General features: G+C 40.5%; 2 protein-coding genes across 2 annotated transcripts; one reads left to right on the top strand and one right to left on the bottom strand.

Moving 5' to 3' along the window:
- Positions 1–1,853: 1,853 nt before the first annotated feature.
- On the top strand, positions 1,854–11,230 carry LOC141599565 (serine/threonine-protein kinase STY46-like). Its single transcript, XM_074419610.1, has 16 exons — positions 1,854–2,577; positions 2,914–3,028; positions 4,225–4,292; positions 4,405–4,518; positions 6,978–7,032; positions 7,151–7,261; positions 7,895–7,945; positions 8,245–8,420; positions 8,512–8,619; positions 8,765–8,838; positions 9,078–9,253; positions 9,507–9,602; positions 10,114–10,194; positions 10,298–10,351; positions 10,542–10,676; positions 10,902–11,230. Exons 1-16 carry the CDS (start codon positions 2,369–2,371, stop codon positions 10,974–10,976), a joined length of 1,698 nt encoding a protein of 565 aa, XP_074275711.1. The 5' UTR covers positions 1,854–2,368; the 3' UTR covers positions 10,977–11,230.
- An 11,125-nt stretch (positions 11,231–22,355) lies between these two features.
- LOC141600856 (uncharacterized) lies at positions 22,356–23,444 on the bottom strand. Its single transcript, XM_074421112.1, has one exon. The coding sequence runs from the start codon at positions 23,442–23,444 to the stop codon at positions 22,356–22,358; it is 1,089 nt and encodes a 362-aa protein (XP_074277213.1).

Genomic DNA, 23,444 nt, shown 5'->3' with positions numbered 1-23,444 from the left:
GTAAAGGAGTAATGAATTACATACCTGATTACATATAATTAATTGAATTCAATTGATTCAATTGAGCGTGTTCATTAAATTCGCGAGCAATTCGTGTAATATCATTGAAGGTTTCTAGCAAAATCGATTGTGAATGTTAGATTGAATTTGCGATTGTTGATTTGCTGATTAAATTATGCGAAATCGTAAAAAGAGGAAAAAGGTGAGATAGAAGAGATCCTGGTTTAGAGAGAAACTGATTGTGAATTATGAGGAGGGGAAGCGTATAATTAGGTTTATATAGGTAGGTTATGATTTGTGAGGATTAATCCCAAATTGATTTATGTTAGATCTAATGGTTGAGATTAAAATCTTTAGACTCACCTAAGATACCTGACCACTGACGATAGCTTTTATATATATATATATATATATAATTTATATATATATATATATATATACACACAAGTGGTATATATTTGACCCGCTTTAAACTTAAAACATATAATATCATCATAAGGGAAACTTCCTGTTACTGTATAATTGTTGCAAGACTAATAAAAAATACTAATGTATGCATCATTATGTATCAATGTAAGTAGGAGTGTAGGATAAGCTATTATAATTGGTGGTGTTTTTTCTTTATTACTACTACTATGGGAATGTATTCGATCGCATATTCTTTCCAAATTCCAACAAGGACATGTCGCCACTTCACATTAGGTTAATCTGCCTCTATCCCATCTTCAAAGGTCACTTTGACTCACTTGCCACGTGTTATGCCTTGTTGTCTTCACGTGCTTTTCACGAGCAAGGTCGCATTGTATACTACTTCAACTTTCCTCATTTTCAAAATTCAATCTTACTTTCTCTACATGTCAACTTACAATGTACTCGCGTCGGTAGATTATTGTTCACAAAATCTTATTGAAGACGGTACGTATTCGTCATTTTGGAGTGACGGATACCATTTCCTCTCACAAATGACCCAAATAGAGGAGAGAGGGAAGCACATGGGGGTGCCCCAACCTTGTCCCCCCTATTCGTTTTATGAGTGACATTACCCGTCACTTGCTCCGACCCGTCTTCAGCAAGACTAACTGATTATTGTTTATATACTAACCCATATAGTACACATTTCATTATATTATGAGTTATAACTCTACTAAAAGGTGAGTACTTCATACTTCCTCCATTCAACTCCACTCTACCACTTTCTTTTTTCACGTTTGTCAACGCGTGTTTTACGCGCTAAATATCGTTAGCTATATATTTGCAAAAATTATAAAAGTTAGATATTTTTAATCTACTCGTAAAGACTAATCAAACAAGATCCCACATGAATATATTGCCACTTACGTATCGATAGAAAATCGAAATTGAATACACAATCGTGAATAGTGCACAAAAATGAAATAGGTAGAGTGGAGTTGAATGGAGGAAGTAGTATTTTGTAATTGATTGAATGAGCTACTCCCTTGTAAATTATTGACTCTCGAGGAAGTACAAAATTATCCACATATTCTCATTTGTGTTGTATGATAAGGTTGTAATGATAAAAATGAAAGGTAGTTGTAAGATATTACAAGTATTTTTTTCGTTACAATTACAAGCAAGAATAGCAGAAAATTATCATAGTCTCACAATCGTATCATTTATCACACCTTCTGCGTTGAATATTAACAAATTTTGAACGACTAAAGGAGTAAAGCCGCTTCTTCAGATAGTGATTTTATTTTAGCTAAAAAAAAGTCAAGTTAATAAAGTGGATTCATAAGCGGGAAATAGTTTAAAAAGGAACGTTAATTAGAAAAAATACGATGATTTTTTTTTTAAAACCTTTAAAAGCAAAACATCCATAATTTGATAACTTTACTTAACACTTCACATAAAAAAAAAATCAAAGTTTATTCATAAGTGCAAATCTAATTATTTATGTGATTCTACAAATATTTTGCATGACCCCAATTATTTTTAGTACACCCCTTGAAAAAAAATTATAATCCATTATTATAAGTTGCACTTAAGTATTATAGGCATAATTGGAAACATGTCCTAAAAACTTTAGACTAATCCTAAATATAATTAAGAAATAGTCGATGATAAAAAAGATTGACCAGCTAAATCCAGCCTTCTTTCTGTTAATTGGATGAGCATTAAGTCATAATCCATGTCGACTCCTTCTCAGATCAGCACCTTTTTCCTACTTTCCCACCAAACTTATATAAATATACCCCACAATTTCTTTTTAAAAAACGAACCTCAAACCATACTCCTAATATTCAAAACTATAATCTTGCATTATAATTAACCCAAATCTTCCCTCATTTAAGCATAATCTAAATCATTTTTCGTACAATTTTTCGCGAGTAGCTGGTTAATAGTGAAAATGGTGGTGGAAAATAATAATGAAGAAAGTTGCAATAATAACAGTAGGGTAACGCCATTGATGATGGCGCAGATTAGCAAGAAGCAGCGACAAAAGATGGAGGTATATAATGAAGTGCTTGAAAAGTTGAAGGAATTAAATCATTCTGAAGCTATTACTCCTGGTTTTGATGACCAACTTTGGGCTCACTTTCACCGTCTTCCCGTCAGGTATACTAGTTAACCTAACCATAATTATTGTGTAAAACGCTCATTATTTACTGACGGTGAGAAATGTGTTTTTAACTAATACACAGTACGGATCGTCCCACACACTGTAGGACACTTTTATTAAATAATTTTGGATTTGGATATACACGATTTGTATGTTTTTTTGGGTGTAAAGGGATGGAGACATAAGGCTAAATATGATGTGGACGGGGTTTGAACCCAAATCATGAATTCATGAGTAGCACCCGGCCACCCCTCAGTGATTTTACCAGCTAGCTTAGCAGGCATCTGCATGCACGATTTGTTTATTTATTTGGTGGTGATGATGTTTTATAGGTATGCGTTGGATGTGAATGTGGAGAGAGCTGAAGATGTATTAACGCATAAAAGATTGTTGCTTCTTGCTCATGATCCTACTAATCGACCTGCATTTGACGTCCGATTAGTTCAGGTTTGTTGTTTTTTGTTGTTTCATTTTGTATTTTTCGAAAACACAAGGATCAGACTGTGTACATCGTGCTTGCCTTGTTTGGTAAATCTTTTTTTGATGTTGCATGTTCGAAAATTAGTGTAAATATTTTGATTGCTTGTGTAATGTGTGTGGGGAATTGTTGGCTAACATGCAAAGTTTAGGATTTATGAGCATTACTTAAATAATGTATTAAAGCTACTGTGTTTTTGTTTTGATCGTGGGGAATCATGAATGTTAAGTAGTTAGTGTATAGAAAATCTTCCCTTGTTGAATACTCCTCCTGGATGTCTCACTCGTTTGTTTACCTTTTTAATTTGAAAATATTTTTCAAGAGTTATTTGATCTTCCACCTCATCTTGACCCACTTGTCACCATTGTTGTCAGAATCCCGATTCGATTCAACGATTTTACGATTTTACGATCCAAAAATGCTTGATCGATCCTGGATCATACGATTCTATCGTGATTGTAGAATCTTACGATCCTACTAATTTGAAAATTTCTAGAGGTAGAATCATAATACGATTATACGTTTCTACGATCCTACGATCCGATTTCATAGTAAAAATATTAATATATGTTTTTATAAAATAATCCCTAATTTCGTGTATGTTGTAAAAATATGTTCATACAACGATACTAAAATCATTAATTATCAATATTTTATGAATAAATATAATAAATAAGTGTTTTGATCTTGAATTATATAGTTTTACCAAATAAAAAACTATATATATATATATAGTGAGTTTATAGAATCTTACGATTCTACGATCTGATTCTACCGACTCGATCCTACCCTTTCCATCAATCAAAGTAGAATCCCGATCCTAACAACATTACTTGTCACCCAACAATCATATCTGCAAATTAAACTGTCCTCTCCCCTCTTCTTAATCTTTGTGTAAAAACCAAAGGTAAATAAATGATAGGGATAGAGGGAGTAAAAAACAGTTGATCTGGTGTAGCTTTTTTGTTTAATCGGCGTTATTGTCTGTCGCTTTAATAATTGATTTTGCAAATTAATCCTAACACGTAAAATCTTGGGCAGTTTCTTATCAGGTTGACAATGGCCTTGGAATTCTGTTAATTCTGGGCTATTCAGCTTTTTAATTGCTAGTATGCTTTTGTTTGGTTGTACATGTACTAACAGATGTTGTCGCTACTTTGATTAGGTTCCTAATGCGTCTGATACAACAGCAAATGATACGACTCTGGAATCTTCTCCTTTTGCACGGAAAAGGTGCACTTGCTGATTGCTTATAACGAGCTCTATCGTTTCATTTCAATTCTGTTGATCTTATCACTGTGCTGATCTACTGTCTCTTCTTTTGTGATGTGTTTACTGTTTATAGTCATCCACCTCCTTCATTTGGTTCATCTCCTAATCTTGAAGCCCTTGCACTTGAAGGAAAACGACTTGATGATGTGGAAGAGGATGATGCACATGCGAGTTCAAAGCTTCTGCGGTAAATCCTAGTAGGCATAATTTCACGTTTTTCTTGTTCACTGGTGTGTGCATAATTTTCATGTCTTGTAACATATAAAAGGGCAGCCCGGTGCACGATGGCGTCCCCGCTAGGTGAGGCTCCGGGGATAGGGATGTTAGCGGGGCGCGTACAAGTGGGTACCGCCCCGCACCAGTTTGGGCGGGCATGGGTAGAGCTTTGGCGGCCGGTGGGGCGGGTGCGGGTACGAAAATTGTACCCGCCATGGGTAATGGGGCGGGGATGGATTTTGCATCTTATCCGCCTCATACCCGCCTACCCGCCAATCATTAAAAACATTAATACGATTATGACAATTTTTTAAATCTTATTTATTTATAATTAAGATATAATGTTAATAATAGCTGTTTTATAAAGTTTTTTACTAATTTCCTTGGTAAAAAACTAAAATTATAAAGATAAATTCAAAAAAAATGGAAATTAATAGTGATAAATCTAACTTTTGCGAAAAAAATTATCGAATAAAATTATGGTATAGGAGGTTAATGGGTAAGCGAGTTGGTATGGTTTTATATTTCCGTCCATTGGGGCGGGGATGGTTTTGGAAACTTGTACCCGCCACAGGTGGTGGGGCGGGGATGGGTACGAGTTTTTCTTGGTGGGTACGGGTACGGGGGACCCTATATCCACCACCGCCCCGTCCCAATGACATCCCTATCCGAGGAAGGGTCCCACCACAAGGGTGTAATTGTGGCAAGCCTTCCCTTGCCATTTTGGCAAGAGGCCACTCCAAGGACTTGAATCCGTGACCTCACGGTGACAAAGCAACACCTTAACCGGTGCGCCAAGGCTCCCCTGATAGGATTATAAAGGAGGGAGGAATTCATAAATGACTGTATTATTGATTGTTGTGATTTGATGAGAATACATAGACGATATATATAATAGATGACGATACCCTAAACCCTAGACGGTAGCCTGCCCTAATGGGCCTAATACCCTAATACCCTCCCGCAATCGTAAAGGCAGTACATAATACGAACTTTACGATTGGAGAAATACAAGAAAAACATAAGAAAAAATATTCTTCGTCAACTTCTCCATCTTCATTTCCGCAAGGTTGACAAGATAAACGAGTATAAACTCGTCAGAAAATTTATTCGAACAAGAACGTTAAGCTTTTCGAACTTGTCGAATATTAGGTAATTTGTTAGGAACACTAATCGGACCTAAACAAATTTCTGTAAAACAGAAAATTATCCGTCAATTTCAATATTTGGAGAACGCTAAGTTTTTCAAACGCCAAATAGATTTGAACCACCATCATGGTGATTATGATTGCGTAACTCGCCAGTCAATTTTTGTACCACCTTGAACGAAGTAAAGACGATAAATCAAATTTCAAAGAAAGGAAGAAATTGTTTCTTTGTTTCTAGATCCGATACGGCAAAAGATCATTGGGGGATCTGACAAATTGTCATTTGCACCATAACGTGGCATGACATGAGATGAAGATCAATTGTGACCTGGTTTCCTTGGATCTAAATCCTTGAAATCCGGTTGCTGCAAAGTGCAAACAATGATACCAGTATGTTTTTTTTTTTTAAATATGAAAAGTACGGTTAAATTGATAGCGAATCCCGCCGGTGGGCATGGTAGCTAGGTTAAACACCCACCGGCAGGGTAGCGGAATTTATTTAGGCCTCAAGAGCGAGAGACTCTGATACCGATACCATGATAAGATTATAAAGGAGGGAGGAATTCATAAATGACTGTATTATTGATTGTTGTGATTTGATGAGAATACATAGACGATATATATAATAGATGACGATACTCTAAACCCTAAACGGTAGCCGGCCCTAATGGGCCTAATATCCTAATATTCCCTCCATGTCTTGTAACATATACTCCCTTCGTCCCGGTCATTTGTTGTCCTTTGATTTTGGTACAAAGACCAAGGAAATGGGAGGGAGCCAATTATTAAATGACAAGTGGAATAAATTGAGTGTGAATGATCAAATTACTCATTAAGTTCCTTCTTAAAATAAAAAGGACAAAAATAGAAAGGACAACAATTGACTGAGACACCCAAAAATGGAAAAGGACAACAAATGAGCGGGACAGTGGGAGTAATTGGATAAAAAATCAACGTTCTCAGATTCGGTTGATCATCTTCTGTTTGAATAAAGAATCAACGTTTTCATCTGAACTCGTGGCCAAGAGTGATAGCCAATCAAAGTTTTTTTTTGTTCCAAAAGAGGGGTACAACTTAGAAAAGGTGAAAACTGATCTTCATATGTTAGCCTTACCAATTTTTGCCAAATGTTACTATTACTTATCAGATGCAGCTTAGAAAATAGTTGTACATTCTACCAGTTTAGTACTTGCAGTTTCCTCAACGGTTTCCGTATCTGTTATGCATCCTATTTTATTTTTCTGCTTACATACGCTTACAATTGCAGCTGATGATTATGCAGGCCTATGCATGAAATCACATTTTCTTCAGATGACAAACCGAAACTTCTTAGTCAGGTTGGTAAAGCTGTTTTCTATACAAATAATTGTGGACTCGGAGTTTGGCCGTTTGATTAGACCTTCTCCTTCCCCCAGTCAGTGGGCAGTTGCTTGATTGAATCTCTTGTCTTTGCAGCTAACATCCCTGCTGGCAGAGGTAGGGCTGAATATTCAGGAAGCACACGCCTTTTCTTCTACAGATGGTTACTCTCTAGATGTTTTTGTTGTTGATGGATGGCCTTACGAGGTTCTACTTCCTTCTCTGATTACGAATAAGTTGATCCTGACTTCTATTTATAATTGAAACATAAATATACTTCATAATCATGTTTTCATCCTCTCTAAAGATGGTTCATGTGCACTACTTCTACAGCCTTTCCTGTATTAAACATGTGGAATGTGTCATATTGTTCCTTTTCGGTGTTCTCTATTGTTCAGGGTTTACTTAATTAAAAAGAATATTGCTCGATTGTTATGTGTTTGACTGAGATACGAAACCCTAATGCTTATTCCCTTAATATTGTCACAAACTCAATATCAAGTAACAATGCAGTACACATCGGAATTCCATCTATATGGGGTTTAAGTAGCATTAGATGTTCACAATTTTAATTTGTCAATTCCGGAGTTATGTCTTTTGTTAAATCAAAATGGGATATTGTTTGATGGCGTCAATGTCATCAAGCATACGATTTGATCAATGTGAATATATTAATGCTTTACAATGTTAATTTTAAATACCAATGATGTTTAAGAGAAGCTGTAAGTATTTTAGATTTTTCTCCGACTTGTCTCACATCATAGCCTTAGAAGTTGCAAGTTACGACTAGGAGTTTATCGATCAGCATGTTGATTTCTACTTTTCATATTGATCATCTAGGAAACTCAGAGGCTCAGATCTGCTTTAGAGAAAGAACTCAAACGAATTGAGGTATTTTGTTGCTTTTAAATTTCATGTCTTTTCATTTAATCATGTACTTCTTCAGATGTGGTTAGTTAGTTACCAACCCTCTATTGCTCATACAAAATGTAGTCTTGTCTTTCTTTTTCTTTGTAGAAAAGATTACGCGTGAAAGCTTAAGAGCGTGATTATACTTCTCAAATTGTCCATTGAGTCTTTTTGTAGAAGGGCGCACCTCTATGAAATCTTTTGTACATGGGCGTCACGCTGTCTCTTAATTAATATTATACCTTACTTATAAAAAATGTGCTCTTTTTATGGCATCACAGAACTCATCTTGGTGTAGTCAGCAGTCATCATCTCCTTTAGATGAGGAAGAGCTAACACCAGTTGAATCTAAGTGTGACCACGTGGAGATACCAAACGATGGCACTGATGTTTGGGAAATTGATGCAAGGCTCTTAAAATTTGAGAAGAAAGTTGCTTCTGGGTCATACGGTGATTTGTAAGTCATTGATGATTTGGCATTTTATGTAATCGTTCTTGCTTTCTCTGAATATGTGATTAACTTATCTATTACCTTCTTAAAAAAACAGATATAAGGGTTCGTACTGCAGTCAGGATGTGGCAATCAAGGTCCTCAAAACTGAGCGAATAAATACAGATTTACAGAAAGAGTTTGGTCAGGAAGTGTATATTATGAGGTCTGGTTCCTTGACCTAACAACTTTGATATTTTTGTGTGCCTTTGGCTACTTTTATTCTACAGATGAAATGTGATTGTCTGCTTTTCCTAAAATTGCATTTATGGTATATTTGAGCTAGAGCATTTGCTTTTTTTTTTTTGCAGGAAAATCCGCCATAAGAATGTTGTTCAATTCATTGGTGCCTGTACAAAACCTCCTAGTCTGTGCATCGTCACAGGTAACCTGTTTGCCTCTTCGTCTTTGATCTTTAGTGGAATCTGAAGTCCAATGTACAGCGCTCTTAATTTGTACTCCGTATCTATTTGATTGCTTATGCTTAGGCCACATTTCCTGCAGCTATTATTGAGCTGCTACTTTTCCTGCTTAACATGCAATGTTCATTTATCTTCTTTCTTTGTTACATTGTTTCCATCAGTCAACAACACACTTATGTCTATTCTTTGGTTAACTGCACAGAGTTTATGTCTGGTGGAAGTGTTTACGACTATCTCCACAAACATAAAGGCACATTCAAGCTTCCGTCTCTCCTAAAAGTAGCCATTGATATTTCCAAAGGAATGAACTTTTTGCATCAGAATAATATCATTCATAGGGATTTGAAGGCAGCCAACCTCCTCATGGATGAAAATGAGGTAAGAAGGCAGATATTTACTTATGGTTTGTAACAGCATCAGTTTTGCAGTTACAAGATTAACGATGAACCCACACAATTATTTTTCATATTTTGATTTTCTGTTGTTAATTGGTACTTGTATCTTTTACATTGGGGTGTAATTTGGACCATTACCTTTGCGTGAAGGCATATATATCGAATGAGAGTATGAGACAGAAACTGCTTCTGAAAACCTAGAATTTATTTTATATATTTCGTAAAATGTGCCTCAGGTGGTCAAGGTTGCTGATTTTGGGGTGGCAAGAGTAAAGGCTCAATCAGGCGTCATGACTGCAGAAACTGGAACTTACCGTTGGATGGCTCCTGAGGTGCGCTCCTTTTTCAGAACCTGAGTTTTAGTGACTTGTATAACCCTGCAGCCCCCAATAATTTATGTGTATAGCACATACATTTAGTTATATCATCGCTTCTTTCCTCCTCATGTAGAATATACATTTATGGAGGATAAGAATTTTCCCTTGAAAGAAACCAACAACTTCACAACGTCACAAGTATGGACTTATTTGCTGTCATTTTATATCTCGCATATATAGTTGAAGTTCTTTAACCTATTGGATCTAGTTGATCTCATTCTATTACGGAGTATGTCTTTTGCATCTAGATTCCAATACTTTCGAGTATAAAAAAAAGAGCTGAACATGTTATGGGGTTCTATACTCCTACGAGCTGATTTAGCATTGATCTATTATTTGATACAAATGTACCAAGAGCATTTGGAACGCTTGATTTACTTTAGCATGATGGAACCATTGTACATATTGATTTGTATTTTGTGTAAAGGCCAATTTCACCAGGGCAACCATTTGTCTTGAATTGTAGGTTATTGAACATAAGCCATACGATCACAAAGCCGATGTGTTTAGTTTTGCAATTGTGCTGTGGGAGTTGCTGACAGGGAAGGTATGTGAATCGTTCAGTTTTTATCTATATGTTACTACTTTCCCTGATTTTGTTTCTCAATTATAATTGACGCTGTTTTGTTGTTGTCATTTTCGTTTTGCAGCTTCCGTATGAGTACTTGACTCCATTACAAGCGGCTGTGGGGGTAGTGCAGAAGGTAAACATGATATTTCCCTCGTTATTCGTAGCGTAATAGACTAATAATTGGGATCATGGTGGTTTTCGTGTCGAAAAGAAAAGGGAGCTTTAAACTTATGAAAAAGAGGGATGGTATTATCTAATTGGTAGAAAAGTTTGATGCCAAAGTCAACTTGAATTGAAGTTGTTTGTATTTTGATTATGGTCAGGGTTTACGACCTCCTATCCCGAAGAACTGTCATCCTAAGCTTGCTGAGCTGCTCGTGAAATGTTGGCAACAAGACCCAGCTTTGCGACCGAACTTCTCTGAGATCATACCAATTTTACAACAGATAGCCCAAGAGGTATAGTAACCTATATTTATTTACGCCATCATCAGACCATGGTCTCAAGGGTTCTAACCTTCCCCTATTAGTTTAACTCAATACAACGAGGATGTAGCCATTTTGCTTTATTCCATGAACTCCGACCAATTTTGAGAAACCTAGTTGCTTAGTATTATATTTTCTATTAACTGCTAGAGTTTGAAGTCATTACACTTAATTTTTACATTGTTGTATACTAAACAGGTTGCGTGTGGAGAAGATCGTAGCAGAGACAAACAAGGGGGATTCTTTTCAGCTCTTAGACGAGGCCATCACTAAGCACTACATACACTTGTTTTTTTTTTGTCGATCGAGTGATGCATCTTTGTACCTAATTTACAGTTGTGTAGGTGATTTTTCATTTGCCTTTCAGGTGTCCTATACTGTACAGTGATTTGTTATAGGTTGCTTTGAAATTTTTGAGTTTAGTGCAACTTTTTAAGTAAATAGTAGCTGAAAAATTAAAGATTGTAACATTGTGAAAATTGAAGGAGGCGGCAAGAAAGAAATGACATGCTACTCTTTATTCTTCATTTTTTTATCAAAGATTTTTTTTTTCTGTCATGTAAAGCCCTTGGATTAAAACTTACTCTGAGCCTTTGTTGCATTAAAGTAATCCAGAGTTTAATTTGCTGAAAGGATAGTCATAATATAAAGAGTAATTCATCCACGCTTAATTCACTTTTTTTTTTTTACGTTTACTAACACGTCAATTTTTTTTTTTACATTACATCCAAATTAATAGCTCAGGTTATAAATTGCACTCAATATCGGTTTTAACTACATTTCCGTCAAATTTAAAATTTTTTGGGTTATTAAAACATTTATTTTAGGACGATTTTGCCCTTCTTCCTTTATTAAGCTTGTGTATGTTGTTTAAAATCCTCATTCATTCCCATCTTCATCCCCAATTAGTAGATTATACAACTGGTTGTATGTAGTTTATGTACAACCTTTTTAATGTTGTCGAGTTTTGTTATAAAGTTGTCAAGCTTTACTAACAAAATTGTCGAGTTACAATACAAAGTTATTGAGCTTAAGAGGAATAATTATTAAACTCAATAACTTTTTAAATTAGCTCAATAACTTATAAAATAGCTCGACAACTTTGTGTAAAGAACTCAACAACTTTGAAGCGGTTGTACAATGCTAATATACAACTGGTTGTAAGATGGTATTTGTGGTTCATCCCCTCTCTCACCTTCCCCCAATTTGATTTCCTTCGTTGTGGTCCTCATCCTCAAGGTAACCCGGAAATTAGGTTGACAAAAAATTAACCAAATTCAATGGCCAGCATTTATAATCCCACAAATTTATATTTTGAAAATACAAATTTGTCTGGGAAAAATAGTGCATGTTGTGTTATCAGACGTTTGCCTTTGCCTCGTGTGTCATTAGATCCTCGCCCTTTTATAGTAAGTTGTGGAGTGATCAGTGAAGATGTAGACATATTAGGCAAAACAACAAAAAAAGAAGGCCAAAAAAGAATTATAAATTTGCCAGAAATCCAAACTCATACCATGTTCTTCATTGTTGAAACTTGAATGGATTCATGTGAAGTTATCTTAGTGGAAAGTGGAGATTAAATGAGGTAAGCATGACATCTTATTGATTGCTCAGAAATTTATGTTTAGAGCATCATTGGGTTGCCGATCATGTAAGAAAGTACAAGTTATGACTCCTATGAGAATGCAGTAACAAACTATGGTTGGATGTGGGCTTCTAGTTTCTCTTCTATTTACATGAATTCTTGAAGCATAAACATATGTCCGAATTTCCTGCCTCAGTCTATTACCTTTTTCCCTTAATTAAGCGGCAACATTTTAACTTCAGCTACATTGTAACTGTTTGGCATTTGTGTATTTGTAGTAGATGTGTGAGCTCTCAGTTGTTGAAGGATTTGTAGAGATTAACGAAAACCTGAGCTATTAATTTGTGGAGATTAGCAAAACTGAGAACTATAAACACAGGGGTAAATTCGTCATTTCATAAAGTTTTTTTTTACCTGAGAATAGCATTGGGTGCAATTTATAACCCGAGCTATTAATTTGGGTGTAATTTAAAAAAAAATGACGTGGGAGTAAATGTAAAAAAGTGGATTACGCGTGGGTGTAATTGATAATTTACTCTAATATAAAATGATTCTCATCAGCAACATTACATAAATAGCATAACTTCCCCTGACTATATCCCGTTCGTACTAATCTCCCTAATTGATAATCTTCCAAACATGACAGACCAATAGATGAAAGAAGATTTAGCGATGTTCATAGCATTCCAGCACACATGCCTCCAACTTAATCGAGGATAGTTAGTTCTTAGCCAGTTGTGTCCATCAGATACCTTATATTGCAGGTCAATGAACTTTCTCTCGGATTCAGAAATGCTAAACAGCTTGTTGCAGGCAGGGATCTTGGCACCAATGCGGGTCAGGTCACAGGGGCCTGCAAGAAGATGATGAAGTAAGCTAGTAAGCAGCGAGGTAAATAAATCAGGTGATAGGGAGACTACTTACTCGAGGTTATAACCCATTTCTCGAAGATATAGTCAGCAGGCGGCTAGATGGAGTCCTTCCTCACAAAGAAGAAGTCCTCAAACCATTTCTCGTCTCGAGATTTGGATACATGCTTGAAGGGAGCCTCCCCACATCCCCAGAATGAGAATTGGCCCCTACCCAGGGACCTGATGCTGAACATGTGGGCTAAATCACCCAGGGAAAGAGGGTTGCCAATATTTTGACCAGCAGCTAGAGAGTAAAGAAGAACCCTCCAGACGGTAGTAGAGATTTGTGCCATGGCGAAATTGTTGGTAAAGATGAAGTCTTGAATAAGTTTGGGAAAAGGAAAACGGAGGCCGTATTTAAAAGGATACAGGTAAAAGCAAACCCATCCTAGACGAAAGGCGTCAGCTTTCTGTCCTGGTCCAGGGATGGCAATATCCACCCCGTCACCAAGACCAAGCATGCCCTTAATCGTAGGAAGGTCCGCAGAAGTCAGGGCGGAGTCACAGTCGTGGGGGTAGGTGAAGAGTCCCCGGGAAGGAAAGATTGGGTCAGGGTTGCGGTCAGTGGATGCGGGGGTTGATGAAGATTGTCGGGTTTTGCCCATGGTGAAGAAAGAGAAAATGGAAATTAAGAAGAAAAAGGGGAAGAGTACCTGAGGAAGGAGACGGAGGGGAGTGGAAAAATGAAGCCGGCGAGATGAGAGAAGGGGAAGGTTGAGGGTTTAGAGAGAGGGAGAGTTTTTGAAATAATTTGAGATTAATGGAAGTGGAAGGTGGAGGTTGAGGTTGAGATTATAAAGGAAGAGAGAGGGAGTAGAGTGAGAGTAAAGAGGAAATGGGCGGCTGAAATGATGGAGTTGCATGAAAAGAAGTGCAAATGACGGCTTAGGGTTTTTAACATTCGATTACGTAAATTCCTTGCTCGACACCTCGTAGCGTACTTCACAAGAAATTTGGGGCAAACTGTTTGGGCTAAAAATAGGGCAATAAAAGGAAGGCCCACTTGATAAAATAAAAGACTATGGGAGAAGTGATAAGGAGGAAGGAAGCCCGTAATTAGAGAAGGGGGAACGGGCTGGCGTATGCGGGAAGAAGACCAGGGGCCCATCAGAGGAGACGTCCAGATTAAGGAACGAAGAGCCAGGAAGAATTCAGGGAGATCAGGGAGAATTGAGGAAGACGGCCAAATATGGAAAGAGTTCTTATGGAAATTATATTCCCTTTCCATAATCAAGGTAGGACATGCCTAGGGTTCTTACCCTATAAATAGCCAAGGAAGCAATCAAGGAAGGACATTCAACAACACATCCATACATTCTCACATTCACATATACACATCCATTCGTCCAAGATCTTGCAGGCCTGATACCTCGTTCCAGCAAGATTAGCACTACGTTACTATTGTAATCATCCTCCTATTCAAGCATAGTACAATATTTGGAAGGATACCGTCCCTCCCGCGATTGTTCCCATATTGGGTTTTCCGCGTCACCAAATCTCACGTGTTAATTTACATTCCGTACTTTATTTCTTTATTTACATATCGACATTCAAACAATCAATCGAATATCTAACGAGTAAGACCACATTGACCCGAATCATCCAACTCGGTAAAAAATACCTAAACAAACACCAACAACATTTTTCCTCCATTCATGTTGCACTATGTTACTATAATTAGGATTCATTCTCCACATATTAATTAAATGTCTGAATTAGGGGCTTCCTACTAAGACAATCATTTCTCCTCTAGTAAATACAAGGGTTGTGATCGCTCTGTTTGTTGTACTGAAACTGGCTGAACTGATTTAAACTGAATGGACCTAAACTGAACTGAACTATTAAGCAATACAAAATTGAACTGAATTAAATAGAATCACCTTAAACTGAACTGAACTGAACTTATATACGAAATGAAATTTAGTTTAAAAAAACAAGGCATACTTATTCATAAAATTTGTTGAACTATCATGATAAAGAAGCATCGAGTCATTATTCACAAGGAATCTAGCTATTCTTGAAAAACCATAGTAGAGAGTGAGGTCATGTTTATTGTAAAGATCCTTGAGCTTTGATATCTATAACTGCAGAGTGCTCCGCACTTCAGAGTACTCCGTACACTACCAAACGTCACTAATTTCACTCCAAAGAACATCACGACCTAATCTCTTATTGAACTTGTCCACAGAATTGAAATCACTACAGATGCACCAAAGCTTGTTGCAAATATATTTCATATACTTCAGCTGATTTCACATCTTTCCTCTTTCTGCCTCTGAATTAGATCCATGTTTTGGGTAAATTTTACCGGTTATATATCAATGTGTGAGGTCAAAGTGATCGTCTATTGTTTTAAGCGAATAACGAATTTGATAAGTAAAGACAGAAAGCAACGAAAGAAAAAGTGTGACACGAGAGAATTTTGGTGACGCGGAAAACCCGTTGTGGGAACAACCGCGGGGGGAGTCGGAATCCCGCCAATAATTGCACTATAATCGAAAGTGATTCGCAAGTAAGGAAGTATTATAGTATTTTCTCTAGTAAGCTATGTGGAAGTAATTCCCAGTCGATCCCCTTGCTGCTGCGTGCTCTTCTGCCTTTATAGTTGACTTCCTAGAGTTTCCTCTTTTCAGGGCCCTGAACGCCCGTTGTGAGCTTCCTGGGACGGTTACCTATTTTTAAGGAAACAGCTTCCCTGACTTTTTCCTCTTTTGACTGACGTTTATCTTTTCTTAAGTGTGTTTGTTTGCTTTTTGTTTTGTGGTCCTGATTTTGCCAAGTCACCAATCTCATCACACTTGCCCTTCTCCACTCAGGTTCTGCCACGTGTCTTTTGGTAAAAATTGTAAATTTTTCCCCTAACAATTGCCCCCAAATTCTCGTGCAAGTACACTTGGGCGGGAATTTCCAAACTGTCTCAGCCGCCAAAAAACCGTCTGTACAGTTTCCCACGTCTTTTCAGATACTCGTTTTTATCTCCTCAACTGCCGCGTTTATTAATTGCCCAACCGTCCACTTTCTTTTCTTTTCCCTATAACTTTCTCCATTCTCTTTCTTTTTCAGTCTCTTTCATCTTCTTCATTTTCTTTCCTTCTCAGTCTCTTCCGTCTTCCTTTCCCAGGTACCCTATCCTTTTTTCTCGTAATGGCTCGAAAAAATACTCGTTCTTCTAGTTCTTCTATGCCAATCCCTATTTCTGACCCTTCCAATTTGTTCCCTTCTGCTTCCATTCTTGCTCCGACGCATTCATGTGACTCCACTTTCGAGGCGTCGGACATCGCCCTGATTAGAGAGTGGTTCGGTTTTTCCGATGAGGTGGTGGTGCATATTCCTCTTCCTGGCCAAAGGGCGGATTTTCGTAGGCCGGGGTGGACATGCTTCTACTTCTATCCGTTCTCTCTGGGTTTAAGGTTCCCCTTCCCAAAATTAATTCAGGATTTCCTCCGTTTGAACAAGCTTGCTGTGTGTCAGGTTGCTCCGTACGCTTGGCGTACGTTGCTTCCTCTTTGTGCTATGAACGATTTATATGACTCCGGAATCATCCTAGGTGATCTGGGTCATCTCTTTACTGTGAGGTCCCTGGGCCATGGTCAAGTGACCTTGCGAGTCCAGGAGAATGAGGAGCACTGCATAGTGTTTCCTCCTAAGCCCAACGACACCGACTGGTTCCGCCGTTTTATCTTTGTAGAAATTAACTCCCTTCCTCCTCCAGTTGACTACTTGTACTCTGAGTGGCGATCCACTTCCGGTATTTAGGATTTCCTCTTTCTCTCTTGCTCTTTGTTTTCTTACTTTCCTTACTTGCTTTTTTGTGCAGGCTTGAACCGTTTAGTGCCTTCACCTGACGAGACTGCTTCTCTTACCAAGTTGTTTGGTCTGCCCCCTGATCAGAGGTCGTTCAATCGCTTACTGGGCCTTATTCCAGGTGGAACACCGCCCGCTGACGGAGAGGAGGAGGAGGAAGCAACAATGACTGGTAGGCTTCTCCCTTGCATGTTTTTCCTGATTTCTTTACTTTCAGGACCCTGCATTATTCCTGGGGCCTTACTCTTTTTCCTTACCTCTCCAGGATCCTCAGAAACTGTCAGACCCAAGGTTACCCTACAAATGATCTTAGCTCAGAGAAGGAAGAGGGCTACAGGAGGTGTGCCCAAGCCTGCTTCCAAGAGGAAGGCCGATTCCACCCCTGGATCTTTGAGGTCGCTCATTCGAAGAAGCCTGCCTCCTTCTCTGAGCCTTCTCCCATCGAGGTTACTCCCCTGGCGTCTTTGCCCCCTGAACTCACTAGGCCTCCTACCCATGACACCCCCAATGTTCATCCTGCTGAGATGACTTTGAAACTTCCTGAGGGTTTCGGTCTTTCTCGATCTTTGGGGCATTGGCCCTATTTGGAGCGGCTGATGCTTCCTGGTCCCCGTTCATCTTTGGAGAAGAGGTCTTCAAAGGAGCTGTCAGACCTGGATGCTGAACATGCTTTTGAGGTAAGACCCTTTTTTTTTTTTTTTTTTTTGACTGTTGTCCTGCTGATTTTTCCTAGTCGCTGCAAATATCGCTCCTCCTCCGTGAGAGGCTCGCTCAACTTGAGGACGAAGTGTGCCGTCGACAATCAGAGAAGAGGATCTGCTCCGTCAGCTAGATACCGAGATGAAGGAGAAGGTGAAGCTCAGGGAGGAGGCGGGCTCCATTCGCAACAGTCTGAAGGAATCCGAGATGCAGATGGCTCAAGTTCTGGAAGCTAACAACTCTCTGACGGCCGAAAACAAGGTCTTGAAAGAAAAGAAGGCCAACTTGTCCAAGGCCCTGACTGATGCTGCAGCTTGCTCCTCCTGGGAGATGAAGATCGCTTGCATCAGGGAGTTCAACGAGGGAAAGCATCTGTCCTGGGACCTGGAGGAAGAAGAGAGGCTGTTTGCTGACTCCTTTCCTGAGAAGGTTGATCTGGGGATTCTGTCGGACTTTGAAATTGACTCCCTGGAGGATGACGACTTTTCAGCTGCTGAAGAAGAAGAGGTGCAAGGGGGAACCTGTCCAGATGGAGGTCTGGCTCCTGTGGGTGACTCCACTGTTCAATCTGCTCCTGAGACTGTTCCTACTCCGGATACAGGGGTGGAGCATGTGTTTCTGGATTAATGAGGTTCCTGGACCAGCTTCTTTTGGTTTTTAGTATATGTTTTCTGGGCCCTGTGTGGCATAAAACTTTGTTAATCTTTTGGATAATTTTCGGTGTGTTTTGGCCTTGCTCATGGGAGCAAGGCGTACTTTGATATTTTGCCGCTTCGGGCGTTTTAGTTAATATTCTGCCGTTTTCTGGCGTACCTTTATTTTGTCGTGCGTGCACCTTTTTCGTTGTATTATTGCCGGCTTTCGTTGATTGGAGGCTCTGGGATCTACTTGCCCCTCTATTCAGAGGAACCTCGCTTGCATGGATGCTGAGTACTGCAGGAGCCTAGTTCATCCGATCTGTGGGTACTTAGCCATAAGTCCATGCTTCTCTGTGTAGGGACATAGAAACTCCACCAGATTAGCTTTTGCAGACTCCTATCTTCTAGAGCGTGCAGAAAATTCTTTTTAAAATAGGCTCGAAGTGTACTGTTGATAAAACTTAGATTTTAAAGTAATTCGTTTAAAGCATACTGAAAATTATAGTCTGATAATTTAAAGTCAAAAGATTTAATTTGGAAGCTCTGAAAAAGATTTTAAAGTTCTATTTGAAAATTGAGGCTCTTAGAAAGACAAGAACATTTTAACAAAACCTGGAACCTGGTGGGGTCGTGCTGCATGTCTGGTTGCTGACTGTTCTAGTCGCTTTAGATGTAATATTTCTTTAGGTGAATGATATTCCACGATCTGGGGACCATTTGCCCTTCCATTGTCATGAGCCTTTAGGCTCCATTTCCGACGATACTTTCCACCTGGTACGGTCCTTCCCAATTGTAGGCAAATTTGCCTGCTCTCTGGTTTTTAGTGTTCTGGAAGACTTTCCTCGGACCAGGTCTCCTACTTGCGGGGTCCCGACCTTTACATTTTTGTTGTAGCTTCACGCCACTTTGTGTGCCCGTACGAGGCCATCCTGATCTGGGCGCTGGTTCTGAGCTCATCCACCGTGTCTAGACTGCTTGCCATTTCCACCTGGTTTCGCTCCTCTGTCAGGCACCCGTATCTGTGGGTAGGAACCTTAACCTCTGGAGGAATAACTGCTTCAGCCCCGAATACCAGGTTGAAGGGAGTTTGCCCTGTTGCTACTTTAGGGGTGGTCCTGTCAGCCCACAGGACTAGTGGCAGCTCCTTTGCCCATTTGCCCCCAATTTCTTCCAGCTTCTTTCTCAGGTTTTCCACTATGATTTTATTGCTGGACTCTGCCTGACCGTTGGACTGAGGGTTTCTGGGAGTAGACTTCTGCAATGAAATGTTCCAACTAGCACAAAATGCTTCTGTCTTATTGCCAATAAACTGAGACCCATTATCGCATATTATTTCAGATGGAATACCAAACCTACAGATGATGTTGCGTTTAATAAAAGATATCACATGGGCCTCGGTAACCTGGGAAAATGATTCTGCCTCTATCCATTTGGAGAAGTAGTCCGTCATGGCAAACATGTAGACCTTGTTTCCTGGTGCCTTGGGCAGCGGTCCCACTATGTCCATTCCCCATTTCATAAAGGGCCAGGGAGAAATGACTGGGTGCAGAGGTTCTGCAGGCTGGTGGCTGAGTGGTGCATGCCTTTGACAGGCATCACACTTCTTAGCGTATTCCATAGCATCCTTGCGCATCGTGGGCCAGAAGTACCCCTGCCTGAGGGCCTTGTTGGACAGGCTCCTGCCCCCTGCATGGTTTCCACATTCACCACTGTGGATAGCATATAAAACAGCTTGGGCTTCACCCTTATCCAGGCACCTCAGGTAGGGTCCTGCGAGGGATTTCCTGAACAAGACACCATCAATCAGCACAAATCTGGAAGCTCGCATTTTAAAGCCTCTTACCTCTTTTTTGTCTGCTGGAAGTGTATCGTTCTGCAACCAATCTTGATAAGGCTTTCTCCAATCTACAGCCTCTTCTTGGCTGGTGGTGTTTGCTAACACCCCTTTTTCCTGTGATTGTGGTGAGCCAGCTATGAGTTCGTTGTCTTGTTCTGCTTTTGATATTGCAGGTTCTAGTACGTGGACGATAGGTACGGTGGAGATTGTACCTGCCTTGAATGTTGCCCCTAGGGCAGCTAGGGCATCAGCCTCCACGTTCTGGTCCCTGGGGATTTGCTTAATGTTGAAGGTTTGGAACCTAAGTTTCAGTGTTTGCGCTATTTCCAGGTAGGCCATCATAGTGGGGTCTCTAGCTGCATAAGAGTTATTTACATGGTTCACGATGAGTTGGGAGTCGCTGTATACCTAGAGGTGCCTGATTTTTAGGTCCAGAGCCAGCTGCAGACCCAAGATCAAGGCCTCATATTCTGCCTCGTTATTGGTAGCTTTGAATTCGCACCGAACTGCCTGGACCAGCAGGTCCCCTTGGGGTGACTTAAGGACCAGACCAACTCCTGCTCCCTTCATATTTGAGGCTCCATCTACATTCAGCTCCCACATCTGCTCTCCTTTGTCCTCCTCCAGGGTGAGAATGTCCTTTTCGGCCTGCGCCTGGAGGGAGGGGGAAAATCGGAGACAAAATCTGCTAGAGCCTGGGACTTGATTGCGGCCCGAGGTTCGAATTTCAGATCGTAGCCACTCAGGTGTATGGACCACTTGGCCATTCTGCCTGATAACTCTGGTTTCTTCATTATAGTCTTAAGAGGGTAGTTAGTTACCACAGAGATAGTATGAGATTCAAAATAAGGTCGCAACTTATAGGAGGCTGTGACTAGTGCAAGTATAAGTTTTTCGAGTGAGGTGTACCTGGTCTCTGCGGGTAGCAGAGACTTACTGACATAGTATACTGGATGCTGTACACCCTCTTGCTCTCGAACTAGCACTGCACTGACAGCCACCTCCGTTACTGAGAGGTACAGAGACAAGGGCTCTCCGGGTTCTGGTTTCGATAGGAGTGGTGGAGTGCTCAGATATCGTTTCGTTTATTTCGCCGAGTCTTTGCCTAATGCTCCTCCGTCCACTCGAACTTCTGGCTCTTCCTCAGGATGTCATAAAATAACCTGCATCTGTCTGAGGACCTTGCTATGTACCTGTTCAGAGCAGCTACCCGTCCCGTCAGACACTGCACGTCCTTCGGCTTTCGAGGTGACTCTAGCTGGAGTATGGCCTTGATTTGATCAGTGCTGGCTTCTATCCCCCTCTGGGTGACCATATACCCCAGGAACTTCCCACTGGAGACTCCGAAAGTGCACTTCGAGGGATTCAGCTTCATTTCATATTTCCTCGAGTCTTTGAAAGTGTCGGCCGGATGTTCAACGTCTTTGGGTCGCTTGCTTTGATTTCACCACCATGTCGTCGATGTATACCTCCATGGTGCGGCCTATTTGCTCTTTGAACATAGTGTTTACCAGCCATTTGGTAGGTGGAACCTGCATTCTTTAGACCAAAGGGCATCACGTTATAACAATAGATACCTCGCTCTGACCTGAATGCCGTTTTCTCTTGATCATCAGGGTGCATCTTGATCTGGTTGTAGCCACTCCAAGCATCCAGGAATGTGAGCATTTCATGGCCTGCTGTGGCATCCACCATAGCGTCTATGTGCGGCAGCGGGAACGGGTCTTTAGGGCAAGCTTTATTTAGGTCCGTAAAATCGACACAAACCCTCCATTTGCCATTCTTTTTTGGAACTACCACCACATTAGATAGCCATTCCGGGTACTTTGCTTCCCTGATTTTTCCAGCAGCGAGCAGGTTGTCTACCTCCTGGTTTATGACCTGGTTCCTCTCTGGGGCAATCTTCCTCCTCTTCTGCTGGATAGGTTTATAGCTTGGGTCCACACTCATCTTGTGCGTTATGATACTTGGATCTATACCTACCATGTCATTGTGGGACCAAGCAAAACAATCCATGTTAGCTCTTAATAATTGAATAAGTTCCTGACGGACTTTACCTGTGCATTCTGACCCGATGAGTATGGTTCGTTCTGGTTGCAGTTCATCCAGGCTGATCTCGTCTAGCTCTGCCTGAGGTGGCTTGACGTATTCTTCCTGGATGCTCGGGCTCTGTAATTGCTATGTTGGCGGTCTGGCTGTTGGTTTTAGGGCTATCTTATAGCAATTCTTAGCTTCCTCTTGATCCCCACGTATCTCTTGCACTCCCCAAGGCGTTGGGAATTTCAGGCATTGGTGGTAAGTTGAAGGTACCGCCTTCATTTCGTGGATCCAGGGCCTGCCAAGAATCACATTGTAAGTAGAGGGCCCATCGATAACCAAGTACCTTACCTGCTTGTTGACTCCTTTGGCATAGGTTGGGATGACGATTTCTCCCAGAGAGTGCTTCGTTTCGCCACTAAAACCGACTAGAGGTACCTCTTTTGTTGCTAAGTCCTTCTCGCTGAACCCCATGACCTTCAGTGTTTCCAGCATAATCAGGTTGACGGAGCTTCCTGTGTCCACCAGGATCTTCCGTACCTCACAGTTTCCTATGGGGAGGGTGATGATCAGAGCGTCGTGGTGTTGTTCTGGGGCATTTTGTTCGTCTGTCTCATCAAAGGTGACTGCAGGGAGGTCCTGGCGGCTGACTCTGCAGGAGAACTCTAGCTTATCTCCTTTGGTTTGTGTGGCGTGTCTTTTGGCTGCTGAATAGGTCAGGCCGCACAATTCCGAGCCTCCTGTAATAACATTTACAATTCTAGTGCACACAGGTGGAGGGGTAGGCAGAACCTGGTCAGCGGAGTGAACTTTGGTGGAACCTCCTGGCAATAGGTGGTCCAGGTTTCCTCGATCGTACTGGAACTTGACTTCCTTTCTCAAGGTGTAACATTCGTCGGTGTCATGGCCGATGTCATCATGATATTCACACCTTTTACTGGAGTCTATCTTGTCGTTAGGACGCTCGTCAACCCGCTTCCTGGGCCACCTGACTCCCCGGATCTCTTTTAGGGCCTTGAGTACACCTGCAAGATTGGTTGAGAATTTATACTCACTCACTTTCGGAGGTGGCTCTGAGTTATTTTTTCCTCCTGGGCCCTCCGATACTTTGTTCACAGGTTTGCTGTAGGGTTTAGCTCTTTCATTCTGCTTCTCCACTGGTGCCTTTCTGGATGTAGGATCTGTGCCATAAGCTGCCCTCCTGGGCCCTAAGTCTTCTTCCAGCCGCAT

The sequence above is a fragment of the Silene latifolia genome, chromosome 9 (genome assembly GCF_048544455.1).
Source record: "Silene latifolia isolate original U9 population chromosome 9, ASM4854445v1, whole genome shotgun sequence".
Taxonomy (NCBI): Eukaryota; Viridiplantae; Streptophyta; class Magnoliopsida; order Caryophyllales; family Caryophyllaceae; genus Silene; species Silene latifolia.
Note: the sequence above shows the minus strand (reverse complement) of the source record. Positions and strands in the feature narration are given on the sequence as shown.